At 42.9% G+C, this 25,593-nt stretch overlaps 1 protein-coding gene across 1 annotated transcript in view; it reads left to right on the top strand.

Moving 5' to 3' along the window:
• Nucleotides 1-343: 343 nt before the first annotated feature.
• The window catches only part of SNAP25 (synaptosome associated protein 25), a 28,542-nt gene continuing 3,292 nt past the window's right edge, over nucleotides 344-25,593 (top strand). The window contains 8 exon segments of the mRNA XM_086626523.1: nucleotides 344-415; nucleotides 736-742; nucleotides 1,055-1,089; nucleotides 9,542-9,590; nucleotides 18,153-18,270; nucleotides 22,234-22,347; nucleotides 24,475-24,583; nucleotides 24,585-24,620. Of these exon segments, the coding sequence (XP_086482649.1) occupies nucleotides 344-415; nucleotides 736-742; nucleotides 1,055-1,089; nucleotides 9,542-9,590; nucleotides 18,153-18,270; nucleotides 22,234-22,347; nucleotides 24,475-24,583; nucleotides 24,585-24,620 (540 nt within the window).

The raw sequence follows: 25,593 nt of genomic DNA, 5'->3' as shown, positions 1-25,593 counted from the left end.
AATAGCATTTGAAAGGTTAAGAAAAAAGGAAGGATTTTCCTCAAAGAATATGACAAGGATACATCCTTGTTCTTTGAGAGTGATTAATAATAGAGAACAAAGCAGGACCTTGAACAATCCTGTGCGCTCTGTACTATATAGGAATTGCTATCCAGAACGCAAGGGTTTGGCTGGGGCACTCCTGTAATAAAAGCATTTTCATGGGACTGACATTTAAGCACGATTCAGTGAATCAGGGAGCCTAACCACACTGTTCCTTTCCCTTTTCGCTGTCTTCCAGGCTCGCAAGCAGCTGAGCGCGAATCCTTGATCTGCAGCTTCCACAAACACACCCACAGCTAAAATGGCGGAAGACGCGGATATGCGCAATGAGTTGGAAGAAATGCAGCGGCGTGCCGACCAGCTTGCTGATGAAGTGAGACCGATAGCTAACCTGGAAACTTGGGGTTGGGTTTGGCGTGAGAGGCACATCCAGCAATAGGAGCTGATCCAAAGGATTTCTAGAGCTGATTCTGTTTTCCATCAGTTTTACACCGAAAGCAGAATTAGAAATGAAATGAGCCAGGGGAAAATTTAGTGTCATGTTTAGTCTAGATTAAGGCATTTATTGATTGTGAGTTGAGTTTAGGTATTAGAGTCTGCATCAATTTGACTGGCCTCGCAGCAAAAAGCAGCAATTTAATATTTTCTCAGGGTTCCTTCAATTTGCCAAACCTATTAAATGTTAAAAGTCAGCAGTTAGGTCTCCGAAAAGTCTTAGCTGAGAACCACAGACTTTATTTTTAAAGTGGAACACCAGCTGTTCCGAGCAAGGGGAGCGCGAGCCTCAGAGACCGCAGCTGCCCCGAGACGCGGTGGGCAGTGCCGCATGAGCGAGCCCTGCCAGGGAGCTGAAGGTGAAGAGATCACCCCTGCCCTGCTGATGGCCTGATTTTGAGGGAAGGCAAAGAGCGTAGGAAAAGCACACTGTCAGCATGAGCCTGCGCATTAGTGTTGGAAGCTGGATCTTGCCAAATCTAAGTGGTTTTTCCTCTGCTTTTTTCAGTCCCTCGAGAGCACCCTCGTCGAATGCTGCAGCTTGTTGAAGAGGTAAGGACCCGCGTTTTATTTGCTCTTCTGCTGTGAGCAAAAGTGATGGAGAGTCTGACGCTGGAGGGGGGGGGTTTAACTCACATTTCTAGGGCATGGCCACGGCTTTACATGCCACTTCGTCCCCCCTTATCCTCACCCCCTTACGAGGGTCACCGAAGACGCTGTGCCCCAGTTGCCACGTGTCACGCTGCAGAGCAGCTGCTGAGGCACTGTTTTGCCCATACCTCAGTATCCATCGAGACAGGCTACTCAAGATAAACCAAGGAAACAGCCTCTGAAGGCGACCAGGAGTCAAGGACAAGTGGCTGAGTTTGCTGCAGAGCTCCTGGAGCCTCGTGCCGGCAGCACTTTGATGTCCTTGCCGTAACATTGCACGTGGGGAAGGTGAGAAAGGCCCTCGGTCTGTTTGCCCTGTGTCTCTAAATACCTCCCTCTCCATAAACACTTACATCTATTTATAGAGCATCAGTCACCGCAGCATGTAAGTGCCACTTCTTTATGTATCTCTGAAACATTTATTAGGATTTCAAAGCTCATGAGATGTCCTAGATCGAAAGCTCTGGAGAAGGAAGTTCTCTGTTTTTCCATGGTGCTGTGGAAGAGAACCCAGGGTCAGTCCTGCCTAGAGGGATCACTCCCAGAAGGGAAAAAAACAATTCAGTCAGGCTTCATTTCACCTTTTCTTAACAAAGGGGTTGAAAAGTTAGAAATTCCCAAACTCAGTTCAGTTTAGAGTGTTCAGCCATCAGGTGGTGGAAAACTTCACTGCCACCTGACAAGATATATTATTTTCAGACACCATGCAAGCCTTGGCTCTGGAGCTGGTGACATTTTTAATCAGGGTCATCAGCACTGACAGTCCCAGTACTCCTGACAACCAGAGGAGTCTCCAGCAGAGACAACGGAAGAAAATTACATCAGGTCCCACATTCAGGAACAAGCACAAGCCCAGCCGTAGGCTTCATGGCCTTGAAATCAATCACGACTGTGGTGATCAATGGAGTCCAGTGGAGACAAAATTAAATTTCTGTGTACAGATAGACAGACAGATGGATCTTTCAGCATCGTCAGCATCGCTTCTCCTCCACAAACACTTCAGATCTGGGCCCCTTGCAGCCGAAATACGCTCTTGTCTCATGAGCAATCTGTCCCTCTTGCTGCTCAATTCCCTGGACATGCCATTTCTAACCATACTCTATGCTGGACGCAGCTCCTGCTGAAATCAATTCAATGACATGGAAGAGAGTCTCATATGGGTAACTCCACAAACGCAAGGCAGGAGAGCCTGCTGCCCCCTAAATGCCTGTAATCTAAATAGACAAGGCAGATGATGAGTGGGAAGAAAGAGAGGCGCAGGAAAGGGAAGTGGTTTGCTCAGGGCCAAGCCATCAGTAAATATCAGCCCTGTCTCTCCTGAGCCGTATTTGTGCGACCTATGCACTGCTTGAGTCTTCCTAACATATTGAACCAGCATATTGTGAATGCCACTGGAATTTCAGTATTAAATCACGGCAAATGGCAAAGTGGGAGGAGAACTGGGACTGCCGAATTTACCAATGAGTTGATGTAGGACTCCAGCGCTTCTTGGAAGAGCTCGGCATCTCTCCGGACCTGGCTTTTATTCAGGTGCTACAATATCTTCCTGTCCAAATAGAGAAGTTTCTAAAACTAGCACTGAGTAGTCAAGGGAATTCTTCTACAATGAGCTGAATATTATTTTCACTAATTGACTACAAAAGACCTTTAAATTTCTTCTGTCTAAACAGTTGGTTGATTCTTCCAACCTCATTTCCTAGGTAGCTTTAAAAGAATGCAGCATTTAGGGAGTGAGACATTTTATACTGAAAAGACAAATGGTGAGTGTCTTTGAAATTGAACTCGCACTGCTCTGATTTAATAGACCCAAAAAATCCAATTAGACTCCCTTGCTTAGCAGAACCTGTCTAGTGGGTAGAGATGGAAAATATCCTTTCTCAAAGCAAAGATGCTTTTTACTCTGTTCTCTTGAAACAGCAAATCTTTTATTCCTTACTCAAGAATAGGATGCCTCCATGTTTAAGCATTATGACTACATACATATGTATGGATTCCTATCATGGTTGGCTCTGCTCTGTTAGATCCTAGGAAAATACAGAATAAGCAGACTGACTTGGCTCCACTCTAGAGACAGAAGAGTGCTATCCAGGGAAGCCCTATAGCAGTACGAGGCATCTTTAGTGCTGAAATGTAGGTCACAGCCTGGGAGACAAAACCAATGTCTCCAAAGGACCGTGCCCTCCTTGCCCAAGAAGACTAGGCTGAGTCTGGAGACTAAGCCCTGCTGCTGTTCCCAGGGAACATGGGCGAGGAAAACCAAATCTGTTACTGCTGCTTATTTTTATAACCCAGCTTTGCAAGCAGCTGATTGTTTCAGTCCTGGCACAACAGGGGACGCAAGAAGAAGTGGTGAGTGGCTGTTGCAAAGTCGCCACTGCTTTGCCCCGAGGCAGCTACATACCGGGATGGCAGATTACAGAAATCAGTGTGCTCTGTGGTGCCCAGCATACCCGTGCAACACAGTTACATCTACACTGGCCAATGCTCGTTTGAGCTACTCAGTGCCATAAATACCTGTACTTTATGATGATGTGTGCAACGTTTGGGCAAAAACATAGAATAAAAATGAACCGAGGCAGAAGAAGTGAGACTAAATACACAGTTTGCAGCTGACATTATTTTCTCGTGCAAGCTTTTTACCTCTGAGCCAACTTCATGAAATGCAGAATAACACATGTAAGGGAAGAAGCCTTGAGTCTACTACCATCTTCCAGTGGAACCACCACAGCCTTTAAAGAAAATCCAGTCATTGTAGGGTGGGAAAAAAAGATGGTCCCTAGCTATGATGCAGCAAGGGAAAAAATATCAACAAAATCGGTACTGCAGAAAGCCCAGCAGGAAAGCACTTAGCAACATGTACAGACAAAGGTCTGTTTTGTACATTTAAATTCAGACAGGATTATCTTCTCTTATGTGCTGGGGAGTTCCAGTCAAGTTTACTAACATGTCAAGCTGAAATGGTAAGCTAAATGTTTGATAGCCTCATGATGCTGCTCTACAAGGGCCACTGAACACACAGTATGCCATTTTACCGACTTCCTTCATTCGTGATTGGGAAGTGAGTTTCCTGTGATATTATTATCATAGTCAAATGTTCCTTAGTCTGAAGAATAAAAGAAAAAATATTCATTACTTTAGATTTTGTTCCAAAGCTTGTCAAAGCTAATATGAAAAATCCCTTTGACATCATTAGATATTGGAATGGTTCTACTCAGAAAAGCGTTTTAATCTGTGTAATTCCACAGAACTACATATCTGGCACAGAGGAAGGTGATTCATAATTCTGGTCTCGGTTTGTCCTGTGCAGGATTTGACCCCTTTGTCTATGTAAACCAACGGGATAGCACTGGAGTCAGGGTCCTTGCACTAGATGAAAACCAGGCATGCAGGATTCTGGTGGGGTTCACAGATTCATACGGGTTGAGGGTCTGAAGCTCAGGGTGAATGAACAGGCTGAGAAGTAACACGGCTCTTTGATCAGGCACGGAGAGACACTACAGTGTTAACAGGGTGACAGCGAACTTGGAGCAGGAGCTGAGGAAATGCATTACTGTGGATGACTAAAAAATGTTTCTTTGACCACATTTTTGTCTTTAGGGTGTTGACACTTCTGTTTAGTGTCTCTGGGAACTGCTAGCAATGTCAGCCTGTCCTGGTACATAATTGTCTGTATTAATTTACTCAAAAGCAAATTCTATAACCCATGTCGATTAAAGAAAAATTCTTCATTGAGATGGAGGTTTATGTGTTCTTCACATAACTGAAAGCGTGTATCTATTTCTCAGGGTATCTCCTGAAACGCAGAGAAAGGGATTTCTAGATTTGGATTCTCTATCTGATACATCATTCCCTTATACTGTTAGGAAAATCACCCCTCAGGCTAAACCAAAGTTGGAGTAGCTGCCTTTTGTAGCAGGCATGGGTAGGATGCAAGACACTGTTTCTGGAGGGACTGATGGGCCTTTTGAGAAGTCATCCCAATTCTCTTCCAAGTTTATTCCCACCTTGGGAAATTAAGTGATGTAACAGCAATAACAAGAAATGATACAGCAAAATTTCCCCTCCAAAGCGCTGGGCAAACTTCAGTGAAGACTTTGTTGCTGACATGCTCTGAGTGAGACTCTCATAAAAAAAAAGTTTTAAAAAGCTGTTACAGAAGATTGAAGATAATGTTTATAAAGCCTCCAACAGGGTCCCAGTTATACTGTTAAATTGTCCTCACTGAAGCATTGTCAAACTTAGGATGATGTGTCTAAGAGCAGCATTAAGCCCAGAGTTTTAAAATCATATGTTCTGTCTTTCTGGTCAGCAGCTTAGCCTGTGGTCCAGTGGAGAACCTGGGCACGTGCTCCATAGAAAGCATCCTGAACCCGAACCAGTACTCCTTGTTGGTTTGCTTTTCTCTAAATATTAGAGCTTAGTGCTACTGAAAGGTTGAAGGACATTGACTTTCATAAACTTTGTGGGGTCTATATTCGTGATGCTCTTTCATCCAACGTGATTAATTTTCAACTCACAAGTGATGGCCTCCTGCTCTGAAGGGTCACCTGGTGCGCAAAATTGGGCAGATCTTTGCAGAAAAACAGCTAGCAGCCCACGGCAGTCTCCATGGAAATCAAAGTCTGGGAGGACACGCCGGTCAACTTGCTCATTCCTGGAGTTAGGGCTGAGCATGTTTGAGGGCTGCGTGGGAAAGATGACATTTTTACCGTCTGCCGTACACCTGCTTTATGGATAAACAGAGGAACTCCAGGGCTGTCAGCTTAGTGCCTCAACAAAAGCAATTCATGCTGTGTCATTTTCTTCTAAAGGACAAGAGTGAGAGATGTTTGCTGTACCATGGCACAATCCAGCAGACCAAATTCTCCTCTCAAGGGAAACAAGAAGACAAGGAGAGTCAGAAGTAGCTCTGGAGAGAAGACTCTTAGAGATTTGAGTCCTGGATTAAAATGGCATGTTCTCCATGAACTCTGTTGGGCCCTATGAAAGATTCATTTTTCTTCTCTCTGGCCTGAACTACCCTAAGCATCCCATTGTTTGAGAATCTTTATTTTGCAACAAACTAAACAGAGGATTGCCTGTGCAAGGACTGGAGGTCTTAAGAAATTCCTCCATTGCACAGGAAGAAAGAAAGGCTCTAATCTTAGGGAGAGTGTACCATTAGCACAGGTTTTCATAACAAGATGGACCTCACTTGTTCTGCCCATTCATGGCTTCTGACATAGGATCTCACTAATGCTATCGAGCACTGGATGTGGATGGGAACCCTTCTGGAGCCTTCGGGACCAGAAAAATCAAAGCATGGTCACCAGGCCCCTGCCGTGACCATGGCTCTTCTGGGAGCCTGTTATCAAAGTTTGATGATCAGCTGTCGTAAAAATATTCTTCTGGGCTGGCACTTTGCAAACGTTTCTTCCTCTCTATTCCTTTGAATGAAGAGGTTTTATAGCTTCCAGAGATGCCTCAGTCTGTTGTCACTGAGGGTCAGTTACTGAGTTTCTCTCCTGCTCAGACATCTGGACCATGAGTATATTTCTAGAATAGTTCTGTCTTACAGGCACGTTTGATTTTGAGCTATCTACCTGAAAGATCAGTCACAACGAAAATACTGAACTTTTACAAAAGTCTGGATCTGTTCTAAATGCACACATATGTTTTTTTTTAATTGGCTTTACACAGTTAATTTTTTGTGGAAAATGCCAAAAAATAATGCTTAATAGAAACTTGGAACAGGAGGAGATTGTCACTTGATGTCTGAATCACCTCTCATCTTTGTCAGTGAGCATCTTTTTATTAGCTTCGATATGCTTTGGATTAGACCTCAGATGCACAGAAGTGTATTCAGTGCACATCCTTTAATATTTTCATATTGGTATTAATGCTGTGGCAGGCTGCTCTTAAGAGATACAGTATTGCCTGATAAAATTAAATGCCACTGATGGTCAGGTAAGTAAAAAAAATTGCACCTCTTCTGCTCGGTGCAAGGAGTTAATACGAAATACAAACCATAAGGACTAATTGCTGAATTCATCTCTCAGCACAGGTCTTGTTCAGGTCACTGGACATCTTAGCTGCACGAAGGCAGTTTTCTCAGGTGTTAAAAATTGCAGGGAAATAAGGTCAGAGGGTTAAGGAGCAGCAAACATTTTCTCAGCCTGACAGTGTTTGACTCACTGAAAGCCAACAACTAACATACCACCAATTGTGCGTTTCCAAGTCCAGTATTTAGAAGGGCTCCATGTCAAATTGCACCATATTTACTCAAACACAAGATGGCTGGGGACCTGAGCAGTCTCCTTGTGTTTAGACGAGGCATGTTTTTTAAAATACACACAAATCTTTCGGGTAAGACATCCTTGGGTACCAAGAGCACAGAAAGAACATAATAAAAAGCTGCTGCACATCCAGTGCTTAGCAAATCTGACACCTGCCTTAAAGAAAACATAAGATCATTAAAGGCTGTTTCCTTATTCAAAACAGGCAAATCTAAGATGACCCTCGGACCCTAAGTTTCTAAAGGTTGCAAAAATAAAAGCTGGCTGGGATTCAAGTAAATGCACTATGAGCCTGAAGGGAGAGAGAGCAGCAATGGGTACTCGGTAGATAGCTGACCCAGGGGCAGTAGGGCTCAGCAGACTGTGGGGAGAAGCAGGAGGCTTTTTCTGTCCACCTGGCAACTCACACAAGGATTTAAAAAAAAAAACAAGGGGAACAAACCAGGCTGCACACATCTGATGTTTTTCCCAGTTTCTACAGTGACACAGGCATTAAAGACAAGAACAGGAGCACAGAGAGGGGCATGAGTGCACAACAAGAGACATCTTGCGTCCCTCTTGAACCGAGCAGGATCCTCTTGAAGCAAACCAGAGGAGCACCAGCTGCACCAGCGTGCCCACCCGTGAGCGCGGCGGGGAGTCAGGCTTGTAGCTCAGCCAATGCGGGCAGCGCGCTGCCGGCCTGCCTGGGAGCACCTTGCAAGCAAGAACCGGGCAGCTGTGGTCAAAGAGACTTCACTGCTCTCAAAAAGAGATGAGCCGTGGCAGTGAGCAGGGCAGTTGGGAGGAAGGATAATAGGAAGTCCTTCATTTGCCTCAAGGAGTGGGAAGATGGTCTGAAAAAGCCAAAGGGAAGGTCAGGACTCCAGGTTTCTGTTCCTTACGTTCCTGTGCAACTGTGGGCATCTCTCCTGCCCTCTGCGATAATCGACACCACAAACTTTATCTGCTTCACAGGGGTACGAATGGCTTTATGTTCACAGAAACAGCTATATTATTGCTGCACATGTCCAGCTAACTCCACTGGCAAGCTGTCAAGCCACAGAGGACTTTACTTCATCTGCTATTGAAATGCTGCAGTCAGGAGATCGTTCAGGCCGTTAATTATTCACAGACGTTATCACTGCTCCAAGCAGGATGAACCTAGTTTCCCCTTTGTAATTAAAAAGGAGCTAATCTGATCTATGCTATAGCTTAGTATCACAGCACCCACGAACCCCAGACACCTGGTCACATCCCGGAGTGATGATAACGCACGCGAAAACTGTACCTGTGAAAGGTGCCCTGCTGCTGATTTAGGCAGGCAGGAGCTCTGAATTGCTCGGCTTTTGCTCAAGCCCTGTGTCCAGCAAAGGCGATAAGACTCCCATTAACCTCCGTGGGAGCCGGAGTAGGATCAGCACGTAGGTGTTTTAAAAATCCTGCCTTCGAGCTTGATCCGAAGTCCATTGATGCTAAAGGGTCTCTTGGCTGAACTAAAGCTTGGCTCAAACCCATATCTATTAGATCTCCGAGCCAAAAAACATGGCTTAATCCTATTAAATATTAGCCCGTATTAAAATGGATTTCCTAAGTAGGTAAGCTTTCTGACTTCTGTATTGCAAGGGCTATGTGCAAACCACTGTGCCTCCTTACCAAACATGTTTGTGCCATATCTATTTTTTGGAAATTTCTCCTGTGGGATGAACATACATCTGCAATGTCAACACCTGCTTCTTCCCTCCTCCTGCTTCAGAGAACTTGGAGACAAATCCTCTCTTTTTAGAAATGACTCTTGTGTAAAGTGATTATTTTAATCTCAAAGTCCAGGACTTGGTGTTTCGTGCGGGAGTTCATTATCCCAGTGAATCCTGAAGGACTGACGGTACAATTGAGAGTTCCCAATTCCTTGTATTGTGTCCGGGCACATAAGGTCTTTAGACTGTGCCACCAGCCCCTTATGGCCTTGTCATTCCTTTCACTGTTTTTCTTTTGTCTTCCTATGTCCCATATCTAGGGCTGAGTGTTCCCTCACTGATCTCTTTCTCTCTCTTCTTCTCCCCTTCTCTCCTTACCTTGCTACCACTATTGGGATGTAGAGTAAAGATGCTGGTATCAGGACTTTGGTTATGTTGGATGAGCAAGGAGGTAAGTTCAGATTGCTTCAGTAAGGAAGTATAACCATTTTCAAAGTATTGTACTAACTGTGTGCAATCCTGAAAACGAGAGCCACAAAACACACGTGTACATGAGAAGCCAAGAATCTCTTTGCCTGTAGCTTTGGTTTTTGACAGAGGAATGTGCAATAACTGCATATAGTCTGTACTACTTTTGATGTTTCTCATTAATGTCAGAGCGCGCTACAGGTTGAACTCATCCAAACCATCCTTTTTCAGCAAGCTTCGGGTCAAGAGCAAGCTACACAATGGGAAGATTTGCCTCCATAAGTGTAAAAAACCAATATTATTTACACAGGTGCTATGTAATTTTCTCACTTGTTTTAGCTACAAGTGAAAAGCATGCATTAAATGCAACCCAAGAGAAGGTAACACCAGTTTAGCTTGGGTAAAATTCAGTTGCTTTTTGTGTAGAAGTGGCAGTGAGGATAACAGCAATTTAACACTAAAAGCTATGGCACGATCAGCTCATTACAATTGACCATATAGAAGCTTTCGAGCTTAGATGGGTCCCTGTCTGTGGATTAGTGACAAAGATAGAGCTAGATATATCCGATAGATTCCAGAAAATTACATTTTTGCCCTTCATAATATTACAAAGAAGCAGGTAGCTTCCTCACATACACCAAAACCCGTAAGTCTTCATTTGCTGCAGACCCACAGCAAAATGCCATCTCCAACGAGAAGTTAAATCAACAGAGTAGAAATTTCTTCTGCTCTATATCAAACCAGCCTCCAAAAGCCCTTAGTATTATTGACTGCGTGGCATGATACAAAAGTGTGTTGGGAAATGTTTTCTACAGAGGTAATGCTGTATTACTCCTCAAGCCTGGACAACAATTACAGGCAACGGAACGGCATTGTTGAAAATGGTCTGCAGAACCCGACAGACCCTTTTCGTCTGTGTCCCTGCCTCTCTGGCACTAGAGTTAAAAAGTAATAACAAGACCTAAACAGAAAGTATTTTCTTCCATTTACTTTACATGTGCGTGTCTCATGGCTTCCCCCCACCTCCTCCTTTAGGGAAAAGAACTTAACCTAACCAAATTTGTCGCATCAATTTGTCTTGACAAGAAAAAAATTACAGAGACTATTTTGTTGTCTTTGAAAGTTTTTTCCTGAGTAACAACAGTAAAAGAACTATCACTGAATATAGAAAAAAAACCCAGAAATTACTTATGTTGAAACAGATATGGCATCTGTCTAAATAATGTGGTTTGGTTCAGAAGTGAATTATACAGTTAAAATAAATTACAAATATTGTCAGAGAAAGTCTATAAATACCCAGGGTGTCTTGCAATGCAATCCACAGGCAGATCAGCAGAAACTTTAGCAGTTCCTGTAACTTCCCTTATGTTTAGTCTTGGGAAAGTCTTGGGAAAGTCTGTTTCTGTTCTTTAACTGTTATTTCCACAGATTGCTAGGGGGGTTTATTTTGGTTTTAACCCTGAATTTTGGTGTTTTTTTTTTTTTACTTTGGAGTTCTACTATTGCTAAACCCCTGTATACAAAAGTTGTCTGATCAACTCCCTGGCCATGCAGGAAGGACCGTCTGTGTGAGCCAAGGAGCTGAGCTTGGGCCCACTGATCCCTTTGGAGATCAGGGAACTCGGTATTCAGCTCTCACTGGCAGTGAAACCTGAAACGTACGTTGTACGGCCAGAGATGCAGTTAGTTGATATTCGATGGGAAAGAATCGGACAATTTAAAAGCCTTTACGTTGGTTATGGTCATGCCTGAAGTGGTTCAGTAAATTAAGCTTGTGACTGTACAGTATGAGCTTCTCAAAACAGCCTAACAATTCTACAGACCCTGGGAATATTGAAACCACTGCACTATGCTAAATGTTTCATTGAGTTTTGTCCATTTTAGCCATATGCAGCCGTAATAATTCCTTATTTTTTTTTATTTTAGAGATAAAGGACTTATTATTGGGCAAAACACGCTAATGATGGCTTTGAACCCTCTGTAATTAGTGCAATGTGTGCAACTCACGGATGTCTCGGCAGATTATCAGATTAAGGAAATAATTTGCTAACGCTGCCATGTGATCTCCTTCCAGCTGACTGCACAAGTTACTTAAGATTATTAAGTGTTAAACAGACAAAAACATGACATGGATCTTTCCAGTGGGCGGCAAGCAGAATATCTCCTCTCTGCAGTTGCTTCAAGCTCTATTTCTAGGTTTCCTTACAAAATTGCTTGCTTTGAAGTTAAACAGACCTTACAAGGAAAACTTCTTTGAGCCAATCTCGATCTAAGTAACGCAAAGCAGAGCTCATTTTCTGACATCAATAAGCAGAAGTCTTTGGGATCATAAAAGGAAAGAAATCAACATAATTTTACAACGCTAGGTATTTGTACAATAAAGCCAGCCTGGCTAGTTCCTGTTGCCTAAATGCTTTGCACAGTTGGCTGCGCAGCAGACCACAGACCCCACAGAGATGTGGAGCTTCACAAGAGCTTTCATTACTCCTGTTTCAGAGAATAGAACTGCCATAAAAACTAGAGGCCTCCTCCAGTTCCCTTTGAAGTCATTGGGAATCTGAGTGGGCTTTTGGAGTAGCCCCTCTGTAATACCAAGAGTTACTATTTTTTGAGCCAGGTATTGTCACCTGAACCAGTTCAACACAGTTCTTCCTCTGCAGGGCTCACAGGAAGGAGCTAAATGGTTAGATCCTCCTTGCTGAGATTTTTTCCATCACTGAGAAAGTCTTTCCCAGACCCTATGTGCATCCATAATGCTTGCATTTTTTTAAAACCTGGCCTTGAGTCAAGCTCCTTTAATTAGTTTTTTAAATATAAATAAGTACATAATGCTTTAAACTCTAATTTTTACACTTTACACTGTCATGCTGCAAAGGATTACTGAGCAGTAGCAATTGCTCTGCTTCATTAAATGAGTCTTTAAAATAGCTAACTTAGAAAAATGTTAATATTTGGATGCATATTGGTTAAAAGCAGACTATAGAAATGAAACTGATAGTACAAAGTAGGGATGTGAAGATAAACCTGAACTGCTGACATAGGAGGGGTCCCAGAGTGGCAGCTCTCTTCCTCTAAAGGAAACTCCCATCACCTGGGAGTATCAGCAGACAGAGAGATTTGGACCTTCAAGGGCTTTTTTGTGTGATGTCCTCATGCAGTTTATTACCAAAGAAAGAATTTTGTTCCTGTTTGTGTAATGGAGGAGGAGAGGGAGAGATTTTTCCAATAACAATTGTAGCAACACAGCCATTTTTCATCCAAGACAAGATCGAGGAATACCCATAACTTTGATAAGCCCAACAAAACCATCAAGGCTACTGAAATTTTCTCCCCACACTACACCAACAGCAAATGCAAACCAGCAATGCCAGTGAACACGGGGAGCAGCTTGATCTACCCAGCAGATCTGTGCTTCAGATCAAGTTGAAGTATGGGATAAAACTTTGGAATAACTGAGCAACCCTACAAGCAAAAGGGTTGACACCATGCAATGCCAAGTTATACAGTTTTGTATGAGTTATGGCTGACCTGTTTCTATGGTACTGGAGAAATAACTGCAGTAAATACAGAGTTAACTATAATTTCTTCCCGTCAGAGCAAAACTATAGTCCCTTGCTCAGGCCCCTTTCCCAGTTTATTCCTACTCAACAGCTACCACAAAAATTGATAGGCGGTGAGATGCCAAAAGTAGAGTTGCTAGAGGCACTCCAACAACACCTATGAGCTGAGCTGATGGCAATCAGAAATGATTTACTAATTAGCAAAGAAATACCCCAAAACATGAAACTATTCCAGATCTACAGCAAAAATGGCATTAATTATGTTGAAAATGTAGTACAGAACAAAAGACAAACGAACCCCCCAAAAGCAGGTTGTGCCTTGTCTGTAATTTTTAGCACAGCTACACATGGGCTCACTCCCCTCCAGCTTCTTCCACTCGTACCTGCGCTCAGCAACGCCTTTCAGAGCAGAGCTAGGTCAGGATCAGGATTTCTGAAAAGGCTGTCCTAGAAATGTACTTTGCACTATATGATTCTCCTTTGAGGAAAATAGGATCACCGAGTAGCATTGGAAATAGTTGATCTCTCTTTCAAATTCAGCCCTCTTGTATGCAGTATGATTACAATGTGTTCTTAGAGTCCTTTTTCTTTTTCTTTTTCTTTTTATTTAAATTGTCTTGGTGGAAATTACTTCTTTGCACAATATCCAGGCAAATGAGCAAGTTCCCCTCCAAATGCACTTAACTGACATCCAAGCCCAAGTCTCAGATCTGGACACTAGTCAAGGAAATTTGTATAAATTACAGATGGGGATGCAAAGGTGGAGCACACCACCCTTGCCCTGTCCAGGTCCTGCATCTAACGCCGTGTTAAGATGCTTTTGCAGCTGTGTTTGCTAAGAGAGCACAGGAGCAGCTGGGGGATGACCTTGCTACAGCTTCCCTCTCCAGCTACTCCCAGGTCAGACAGAGTGGGATTTGCCAGGCGTTATGGAAGATCTGGCAAAGACCCATCAGCAAAGGGCCACAACGCTCCATAAAGCTAGCAGGACTAGCTTATGGTCCCTCAGCTGCCTATGGTTTAATATGAATTATTTCTAAATATAACGATACAGGTTAAAAAATACCCTTGCTTGTATCCTAAAAAATATGCTGTTAGTTGTTCTAAGATCTGGAAGAAGATACATAGCCACTGTGTTTGAATCAAAGTGACTTTCTCAGATATAAAAGGGTATCATATGTAAGAAGGGCTAATAATTAGCAGAGCTTCCTGGAAAAAAAATGATGGAAATCTCAATGAAAACACCTCTGATGTGTATCTAACTTCCAAATGATGCCAGTTTCTATATGTATATACATGATATAAACACATATATAGATGTAGCTAGAAAGAAAGAATACTGCAGAGACACAAAACGTCAAGATCTAAATAAAGAGATAAAGGACACACAGGATCTTTGTAGGTGTGAATTTGCACAGGTTCGGGCAGCACATGACAGCAGACTGTTTCCCTAAAGCCTTCAATATAATACACAAAGTTGGAACAGGGAAGACCTACGAAAAGAGATATTAAATTAACCTTTTGATGGCCATCTGATTTCTTACTGGCAGCGATTCATGCTGGGCCAGATTTTAATATCGGCTAGACCAAAACAAATCCAGAGTGACCCCATTAAGTTAATTCTCTAATATTTATGCCTCAAGAGTTGTGGTTAGACACAAGGATCTGTTTCCTTGCCTGTGAGATCAGATCTTTGACAGGTATAAACTGGTGTTGCTCCATGAAGCCAGCATAACTAGGCCAATTTAAACCAGTTAAAAATCCAGCCCATGACATTAACAACTAGAAAATGGTTTTAGGAGCAGCAGCCAGCTGTCTAGACTTCTGGGCTACGAATATGACATGGGCTTTTTACACTGATGAGGTTTCCTTTAATGGAAGATAAATTAGTTGTGGGTCCCTTTTCTATTCAGAAATACACAGGCATCACACACAAATCCTGAAGCAGGATGAATTATGTCAGGTTCCTGGAGAGAGCTATAATTTAAATGAAATATTTGAGTCATGTCAATATACTTTTCAATTAGCACTCGTATTCAGGCAGAATAAGGAACAGGGAAAGAAAGTTCAAAAGGCCTTACTACCTACCTGGCTTCAGGGAATGTGCATCTGAGCAAGGAAACACACTTAGACTGAAAGCCACCAGTGGTATCAGGTCTGGGAATGATCCCTGAAGCCTTACCTGGCATTTTCTACTGGCCAGCCAAGGTTAGAGAAACACAGGCAGCAAAATTAGTGGAAGAAAGGTCAGTACCTCTTGTCCCTTCCAGTGTCAAAATACACACATGGAAATAGCCTTCTTCTAACTGAGAGCCCTGAAAACCAGCCAGGCTCTGCAAATACAGCTCTCACAAGCAGGAGGTGGGAACCTGCGACAGAGATGTAGCGATTCCCATCACACTGCACAAACCAGCATAAAAGCCAGCTCATACTCCCACAGCTGCTTCCCAAAGCAAGGGCCGGTGTTGCCCAGCTATGCAGGAGCAGGCAGGACTCTGAGTTAGCAAGGAGAGGGGGCACTTAGAGCAGTATCACCTTCTACCCCATACTCATGTTTCTGAGGAGATTGACAATCCCCAGCTACAAACATGAACCAAAGCTTCTGTTAAAGCCTCCCAACCAAAAAAGTAAAATCACAACATGGATTAAAACAACTTAACCTTGTATTTCTGCTTCTTGGCTCAGCAGTTTATCTGGCAGAACTCTTGCAGTGTATCTCTCAGATTTCCTCATTAGCTTCCCAATCCTTTACTCACATTATACACACCCCTTTTAGAAGACACTGCCAGGTAACTCTGATCCCCTAAATGTATTCTTGGATTTGGGATCAATAACATCTGTGGTATCAGGAGACAGGCACATCCAGCTGAGGAGAATGGGAACTCATAGCTGAAGAGCAGATGCAGCTGGCAATACCCACGTGGCACCTCTCCTTCTCAAAGTCCAGCCTCATGCAAGAATTAAACAAAGAGCATAAGTTCAATATTCGTGTTATTTCAGCTTGAATAATTTAGGCCAGAATTTTCAAGGCCCTCTAGGGGTGATATGCCCAATTCCCATTAAATTAATTAAATAAAATTAATTTTAATGGAAATGGGTATCCAAATCCCCCAGAAAGCTTTGAAAATCAAAACCTCAATTGTGATTAGAAACCCAAGTACGAAATTAGGCCTATTCATGCTCCCAAAGAAGTCAGGAGGAGTTTTGTACTGACGTCAATATGCACATTTTTCTAAGATGCCTTTTTTTTTCTAAAATGCCTTTTATTTTTTTTTCCCTTATTGAAAACAGACACTCAGTTACATCAGAGATGACATTAAATTTCTCCTATAACCACTGCTCTCTCAGTTCCTTTCCTCTCAGGTCTAATTCTATGTTTAGAGTTCTTTCTAATCAATACAGGGAATGGGGATGTATTTGTGTTTTACTAGGATGGCTTTACTTTGCCTCTTTAGGTACAGTTATAATTTTTAATGGATTGAAATGCCACTCCAAATAACTTTCTCATCCGTGTAATACTTATTTGGGTTTATCCTTCATGAAACAAATGGTGAGGCTTTCCACCCATGTAAAATGCTGGCTCTACTGCAGACTCCATGTAAGACCCCTGATCCTACTGGATCCGTATCTGTTTACATCAGCAGAGGATCTGTTCCTTCAATAATTTTACGTTGTGGCATTTTTTTCCTCTAGGCCATTTATTCCCAACTTTATTAGTGAACAAATTAACACATTAAATTATTCTGAGCTACCAAGTCACTAAGAAACCCTACATCATTGTCAGCCTTAGGTGGAAATAAGCCAAATTCTGATGCCAGCGGAGAGACAATGTCTATACATGGCTGGTTAATGGGCTTGATGCTTAGTAACTCGCCCTGGAGCAAAGCAGAAGTGACCCCTCTGAAAACATGAGTCTTCACCCAATGCTTGTTTTCATAAGATCCTTTGAGGACACTGACAACGAACACCATATAGCCAGTGGTCCTCTTTCAGTGAGCAGCAGGCTCCTGTGCTGGTTGTGATTCCTCTGTGTTTGCTGGGGTTACTCCTGATTTGCAGTATCTGCACCAGAAAGAAAACCAGCCCTGAGGCCATACTCAGATTCAAAATTTATATCCAATGCCAAGCAAAGTGGCAGGTCTTGGTTTCCTTAGCCTCTGGAAAAAGGAGTATTTGGACACGGCTCTTAACAGCTTGCACCATTTCTGGTACCATTACTCCCATCTCTCCCACTCAGTTACCCACTAATAAAAGCAATTATACAGCCCAAAATCACCTCATTCCAAGGGATTTGTAAGTAACTGAAGTATTTTCCATGGAAGGACACCTTTTCTCTTGTATTAACATACATAATAGCATAACAGCGGAATAATAACGCTTTATCTTTCTTTCTCTTGGATGTCATTGGTGTCTTAGTAAGTGAATGTATTGTATTATGTTTCCGGACCTTAAACTTTATAACCCTTCCTTTCTACATCACTACATCTTGTTTAAATTATATTTCAAACATCTTCCTCCTTTGTTTTACTCTTCCCATATCAGTAAAAATATCATCTTCGGCATCCAGTGCGGCATACAACCTTCCGACAATGCATCAGCTCAGATTAATGCATTGTAATGTCATTATTGATTCAGTTCTACATGGTCATTTTTCATGTTCTGTTGAAGACAAAAAGCAAACAAACAAAAATACAATTCATTCCACACTGTCATCCCTTTGTCCTGACCAGAACAACTCGATCGTGTTGAAGAAGGCATGAACCATATCAACCAAGACATGAAGGAGGCCGAGAAAAATTTAAAAGATTTAGGGAAATGCTGTGGCCTTTTCATATGTCCTTGTAACAAGTAGGTACTGGGTACCGGCTCTGCTATGTGGTGTCCAGTTTTTTGTCACAGTGAATGTCTGAAGTTTTTGTCTTTTTTTTCTTTGTCCTTTTCCATCTGCTTCATTCTGTGGGGATAAAATACTTGTGTTTAATCAGAACAACTGGAACGCATCGAAGAGGGAATGGACCAAATCAATAAGGACATGAAAGAAGCAGAAAAGAATTTGACGGACCTAGGAAAATTCTGTGGTCTTTGTGTCTGTCCATGTAACAAGTAGGTGCTGCCTGCCTCATCTCTTTGAGCACTTAAGGCTGATCCCAAAGGCCTTGTGAAGCTCATCCTTGCTAGGCACATGGACAGGATGAGCATGTGGCATGCAGAAAGAACGATTCTGGTTCAAATGCATTCATCTCATAGCATAGACAACTGACTGGGAATTCCTGTAGATGCATTAAAATCAGGCATACTGCAGTGAAAGCTTCACTGTCGATACCTTTTAATGGTAAAAGTTTCAACATTTTACACAAAGTGTACTGAGTGGTTCCGTTTTCCAGTGAACAAAACACTGGGGCTACCTTATTCCTGGAGATCCTGAATTTTGAAGCATATTTTCACAAACAAGTTTAATAAACAAAACAAAACAAAAAAGCCGAAAAAATGCAGAAGAAGTCATAATAAATATGACTCAAAATTATGGATGAAAATCACACTTCTTCTCATTGTTCAACAGAAATTGTCCTTTATGAGATCTTGAAAGACACATGACGTTTCACAAATGGAACCCAACTTGAAAAGGTTTTTTTCCTGCCATAGGCAACAAATTTGGGAAAACCTGAACATGTCGTGCCAAATTTCTCTCATTTGGGTAGCACGTACACTGAGCAGAAATGTTGAAATGCATTGAATTTGCTTGCATGCCATCACACTTGAACGAAACCGTCCTCCAAGTGATGCAAAGCTTGTTTTAAATGCCAAATGAAAACGTGATGTGCAGTTATGCGGGTGTAAGAAATCGGGGACAAAGTGGACCAACCAGAAGTCCTTGAGGAATGGCGAAGCCAGCATGCAGTGAGTAGGCATGCAACCAGGTTACAGTGAAACATTCAGGAATGGTTGGCCAGAGATCACGCAGGAAACAAAGCGGAGTTCAGTGGCACAGATACTTTGTTCACAGCCAGGGCCTGATCCCACCACCATTACCAAGACCAAATGAAAGAGAGCTGTCATGGAGTTCAGTGAGCATTTTGCCAGAAATCAGAACGGTAGGACTGGGTTTCTGCCTTATCAGTCATCATTTATTTTGAAGTTAATTCCCTTGGGACACAATGCAGATACTGCCTCAGCTTTAAAAAAAAAATCAATTTTGCTTCTGCTTACCAAGCCACACTTTGCTGGGGTAAACATTCTGCCCAGAATATGTTTAATATTACCTTGGTGTGCACAATGGGAGAGAGGCAAGGAGGAATGGAAAGAGCTACAAGCACACACAGCCTTTGGCAGAGGGACTGCCTGCAACTGGTACCAGTTTAGCTGTGCTGCCCTGCACCAGAGGACCTAGGGCAGAAGAGCTGGAGGTACCAGAGTATGCGCGTAAACTTTGTCTCCCACATCTGAAAAGCCATTGCCACTTAAAAGGGAGCCCTTCTTGCTTGCTCCTCCTGGAGAAACCTGGCATAAGACCTATATCAAAAGTTCACCCCTGAAGTATAAAAAATTCCAATGTATTTTGCAGGAATTGTCGTTTCTGTTAGAGCAGCTTTATATTCTGTGCTGTAGGAAAGGCTGCTGTGAACTGACAGCCAGACCTGTGGCAATGAATGGAGTTAGCACCTGACACGTGGCCCTAAAAACATTTGCCACCTCATTATGATTGCAGTATCTTGAAATTACTAGATGCAAGAACGGAAAAATACTGCATGCGTTCGATGTGGGGGATGTTCATTATTAAAGGTATCTCCTCCTGCTTTAAGGCAGTATTCCGACCTTTGCAGTCTGCAGCCAGATTTCATAAACTGGCGTTGCTCATCAGTCAACGTGTTTAAAAACAGAGTAAGGATGAACAATGCTTTTAAAGACTGTTCCTTGAATCGCCATGCCAGGACTCAACTGGTACAAATAAGATGATATTCTGAGAAGTGGAGTGTAGGAGGGAGAGAAATCCATACAGTTCTGGGCATCGGTATCACCATGATCCCCTAATGCTCTGCTGGCTGGTGGCAAATTAATGGCATATGTTTCAAAAAGATTAACCACTTCACACATAATTATGCCCTGCTACTTGTAAATACAACTCCAGGGCCTTATCAAAATGTAAGGCTTGCTTCTACATTCTTAGGAGACTCAAAATACCCATGGCATGAGACTTTGACCAGTTTGTATTCGAAAAGACAACTACTGTCGACCATGAGTAGACCCAGACTCCGCCTGTTGCCTTTAGTGAGAAGGTCCACAAGAAAAGAGAGGTCGTGCTCTGGGCGTATAAATCGTTCACCTCGTATACAGAGACTGACTCGCTCTCAAAGCTGAGCAGGTCTAAAGAGCAGGCAGGCACCTGTAAACTTGTGTGCAGCAAGAGAACTACTTTCACCTCATTTTTCGAAACACCAAAGCTGATGAATAGTTTTGGAGAACTAAGAACAAACGAGCCAATCATCTTCTTTAAGGGTCTTCACAAATTTTAATAGGAAATAAGCAACAAACCAGATGAGTAGGAAAGATCCTCTTATCGGTCTATATTGGAACATGCAACACATATTCAGGCTCAACAGAAGCTGAGCTGCTTCAGGGATCATAGTGAGAACATAACACCAGAGATGGTTTGTTGTGTCCTTTCCCAAATCCCCCAGAAGTATGTTCAGTTTCTCCCCCAAAATCTAAGCCATAGGGCTGTTTACGTGACTGGTTAGAGCTGATAAAAACAAAACAAACAAAACAGGGAAAACCATGGGGGATTTGCAGTTCCCAACAGCTCCATTTCCAGAATAAAATCAAGAACTGGTATCTACAGATCCCAAACACTCACACTCTCCTGTTAAAGAGTTCAATCTTGTCTGGTGACTCCAAGGACAGCAACCTTAAATATGCTGCACATGATGACCTGCCACTGAAGGTATGCCTGGATTTTAATTTTCTATCCATGGCAGCTCAGTCAAAAATGGCTCTCTGAAAGCGACTACAATTGTCATAACAACAAACATAATAAGTTGCTAGGCTATTTGAAGTCCTGTGGTTTAAAAGCTCCTGAAGGAAGTGATGATCCATTTTTGCCTGTGTCTTGCTTATTTGAAGGCTGTTACTGCTGATGCATTAAGAGTATGATCAACTATTGGGGCAACTGTGCTTAGTGAGAATGCTTCACTTCTTATTCATGCCTGTAGCTGGTGCATGAAGAAAAATGTAGAAAAATTTCCCTTTCTGATGCTAGATTGCTTGTATCTTTTCTTTTCTCCTGCACTCATTTCACTTCTGCCTATTTACTTTTTGTCTCTGTGGACCAAGGTTTGTACATCAACTGTCGATGTATGATTACTATTTTCGAGTACCGATATATTATTTGAAAATCTAAAAAACCTTATGAATTTTATGACAAAATCATCCCCTGATGACCTTGGAAAGGTTAGTGGCTTTAAATGCCTATTGTGCCACATATATGTTAAAAATATCAACAGAAGGCCCAGTCTTCTGCATGGTAAAAAGTTAAAATCTAGCCAAATCCACTTTTCTCTAAAAAGGGTGTGTTGCTGTGATGTGATGTAACACACTATACTTGGCAGTTTTGTTTTTGTGTCTGTCTGCCAGTACGTTCTCTGTGTTTGATGTCAAAACGTACGTGTCACTGAAATGAAACAATGTTTTCTACTTATCTGTATTTCTTCTCTTTTTCTTTTTTCTTTTACTTTCTCTCTCTCTTTTTTAATTTTATTTTCCTTCTTTCTGGAAACTAAGTCAACATCCAAACACCTGTGTGCAGTGTTGTAGGCTTGAAAATTGCAATTCACCCTATTGGAAACAAAACCTCTGACCATCACAGTTGTGGCAGTAAAGTGAAAAACCAAAACCGAGCCCCCTCCTTTTACTCAGGCGTATGATATATCGGTATACAACCAATGACCCTCTATCTGAAAACCTCGTTTGCTTGATTCAGCTTTTAGCTTGGAGAAGTAAAGAGTTTTGCGTTTGTCCTTGTCCACTTGATGCTTTGTTACTCATCGTCTTTTTTGCGTAGGCTTAAATCAGTGATGCTTACAAAAAAGCCTGGGGAAATAATCAGGATGGCGTTGTAGCCAGCCAGCCTGCACGTGTCGTAGATGAACGGGAGCAGATGGCCATCAGTGGTGGCTTTATCCGCAGGTGAGCCTTTTTGTCCACTGTTTTCTCTCTATCTTCCTCGTCACTGATATATTTAGATTTCTTCCATATGGCCATGAGTTCTTGATGCTCATTAACTCCTTCAGCAGTGCTGGGTAATGTGACAGAGCCAGTGTTTCCACCAAGCAGTGGGTGCTCAAATTTCGGTTGACAGCAATTAAGACAGGTACCAGAGGTTACTGCGTCCACTGACTTCCTCTGGTCCTGTGGGTGCTTGACCGAGCTAATGCAAAGGATGGTTATTGCTGGAAATCACAGAAAAAAGGGTCTTAGAACTGAGAACCAGAAGATGCTTGAAAACGTGGTCCTAAACCTTCCTCCTTGAAACTGCCCAGATTTGGGCAATAATAAATAATATCTGTTATTCTATTCACAGCAGCGATGTGAGGCTGCAGACTGTCACAGCCAGTCAACTCTGTCCTCTGCATTCCAGCTCCCTGGCGTGAGCAGTGCACTTGTCCTGGGGGCCTTATTATGGGTCTCGTTAATGACAGCTGTCAAATGCCTCAGAAACGAAGTGTCAGATCAATACTTGTTGTTTATTATTATGTCTCAAGATGTGTACTGCTCATTATCCGTCCTTGCCAGAAGATGTACCAAAGCATCCAGCACTCCTTCCTTTCTTTCAAAGAGAAAAAAAGCCTCAGGCTCCCTGCCAGAGCAGGGAGCCAAGCACAGAACTTGAAGCACACTTTAATAGAGGTTACACTGCTTCGCTGCTCGTGACTATCCAGAAAATCTCATTGAACAGGGAATGATGCCCCGTTTCCTCAGCTGCTGTAAAGCCACAACCATGCAGAAATGTTGGTGCTTTAGTGGCAACCCCTGTGCAGTCAAATAAAAGCAGTTTGAAACACAGGGCTATACCAATGGCAACCAAACTGCAAACTTTCAGCAATAGACAGGGATCCAGCAATAAGTACCTACGGATTACAGTGCTGAAAGAGCGTGTATTTAGATGACAATGCTATCAGCTGAATGGATAAAGGCATACCAGTAGGCAAAGCTTTGATCTCTGAAGATTAAGAACGCTGGATTAATAAGTAATTATCTTTCCAAAACTATTATCCACTTATTTTTTTGGCTGCTGTGATAAAGGGAAATCAGAGCGATAGAAAGGATGCTGTCACGCAATCTGGCGTGTGGGATGGAGTTGCCATTTAAGTTTGCTGGGCCTGACGTTCCCTTTTTTTTATTTCTGGATGGCAGCCCCAACAAAGCGAAGGCTGGGGCATGATAGTGGAATAGCGGCGAAGGAAGGTATGCTACGCCATAGTCGCTCTGCATTAGCCTGTGGCACCCTTTTGGCACCTACATGAACACAAATTGCACAGGAGGCTCAAAGTAGTGATTTCCTGAGCGGGATCCGTGGACCTTGCTCTTCTCGGTGTCAGTCACCACATGCCTCTCCAGTCACTGGAGAGCTGAACTGGGCCTTGGCTCAAGTGCAAGTTTTTTTCTTCTAGAAACCAAGCAACTGAAGAAGATGGCTCTAAGAGGAGCGACAAAGGATCTTTAGTAACACCAGTAAATCTGAGAGAAGCTGCTTCTGCCCTTTACAAGAAATACATTTCATTATATAGGAGGTTGGGTCAGAACTTTCACAGCTGAAGCAGCTCTTCCTCGATATTTTGGTGAGCCCCAAGTGTAGAAGGACTGGACAATATCCATCAGCTATGCGTAGTTCAAGGAGGGGAGCTGATATAGCTTCGATTCCACCACTGTCCAGCATTTCCCACATACTCTAACCACAAAAAGGTCCAAATGAAGCATGATTTCATTCTTTGTTTGAGCAGGCACATCACTAGAAGAGAGGAGCAGTATGTGGTGCAGACATGCTCTGGCAGCAACACTTCTAAGTGCAGCAGACACGAGCAGTATAAACAGAGCAGTGATGACCCCAGACAATTAATCCCAACATCCAAAAAAGAAGCATGTAATTTTTTTCAAGCTAGCTACTTATTAATCCCTTTTCTTCAAAGCTGAGCACAGCAGCGTGCTCCTCAGGTGACAAGCAAAGGAGGATGCAGGGGAGGTTTGGGTTAAGCCAGAGTTTCAGGGGGAACCTCCTCTGTTTTCTGCTTCAAACACTTGTTTTTATGCTCCCAGGGTAACAAACGATGCTCGGGAAAATGAAATGGATGAGAACCTTGAGCAGGTCAGTGGCATCATTGGCAACTTACGTCACATGGCCCTGGACATGGGCAACGAGATCGAACACACAGAATCGCCAGATTGACAGGATCATGGAGAAGGTAAGAGATGACATTTCTAAGCGGACCCCCAAAGAGGCTGTGTTTTCCCTTCCGCAAGCACAGGCTGTGCATGCTGCAGTTTTTCTTCAGCTCAGAGAAGAACAAGGGACAGAAATAGCTGCTAGAGTTCCTCTCTCTTCGCCCTCCAAATCACTGGGCCATAGCAGAGCTCGCTGCTGTGGATCTTCAGTAACCTTCAGCGCAGGTCGTGTTGAACCTACACCGTTGGGTTTGCAAGACAACAGTTGGCAAGGGGAACCCCTTAGCACAAATCAAGGCTCCTTCTGCAACAGCTTTGGGAAAAGAGAGATGCCCTGAGCTGTGCAGAACCACAGGGCTTGGTTCTGAATGCCCTGGCACTTCCTGACAAGTTTTAAACTTTCCTGGACTTTCCTTCCCTTGGAAATTCCATGAGCAATTGAGAATTGGATCACTTGTTTGGAGGACCAGTCCCAAAAAGAGGAGGAGGGTTTATTAAGCAAGGCTTTGCAGTGTGGTAACAATGCAGCCAGTCTTGTCGTGCTGCCTACTTATACCCACATTAGGACAGAAATCTACCAGCTCTCTTGAAGGGTGTGTGTGCATACATACATACATACATATATACATACATATATGTATATATACATATATATAGATATATAAACTCAGGCTTGGCATTCCTGTTGCGAAATCGCCATTTAAAAAGGCGGAGAGCACCACTCCGGTGCCAGACCTGCATTGCAGATTTCAGAAGCAGATAGCAAAACCCTCCAAACCCGGCTGGGAACTCACTGCCATCCTCAGGTCCCAAGATCTGCAAGCCATCTGCATTCATGCTGGCAGAGCTCCAGGCACAGGCACAGCCAGGCTGAAGCGATGTAAGAGGCTAGATCTTCATGTGGTGTAAAATGAATACAACATTTGACTTCAGCTGAGATTTACACAACCTGGGGATCTAACCCAGGGACTTATATGTGCTGCTTAGAGTTAA

This window comes from Tauraco erythrolophus, chromosome 2 (assembly GCF_009769465.1).
Source record: "Tauraco erythrolophus isolate bTauEry1 chromosome 2, bTauEry1.pri, whole genome shotgun sequence".
NCBI classification, from domain to species: Eukaryota; Metazoa; Chordata; class Aves; order Musophagiformes; family Musophagidae; genus Tauraco; species Tauraco erythrolophus.
This window is presented reverse-complemented; position numbering and strand designations above follow the sequence as displayed.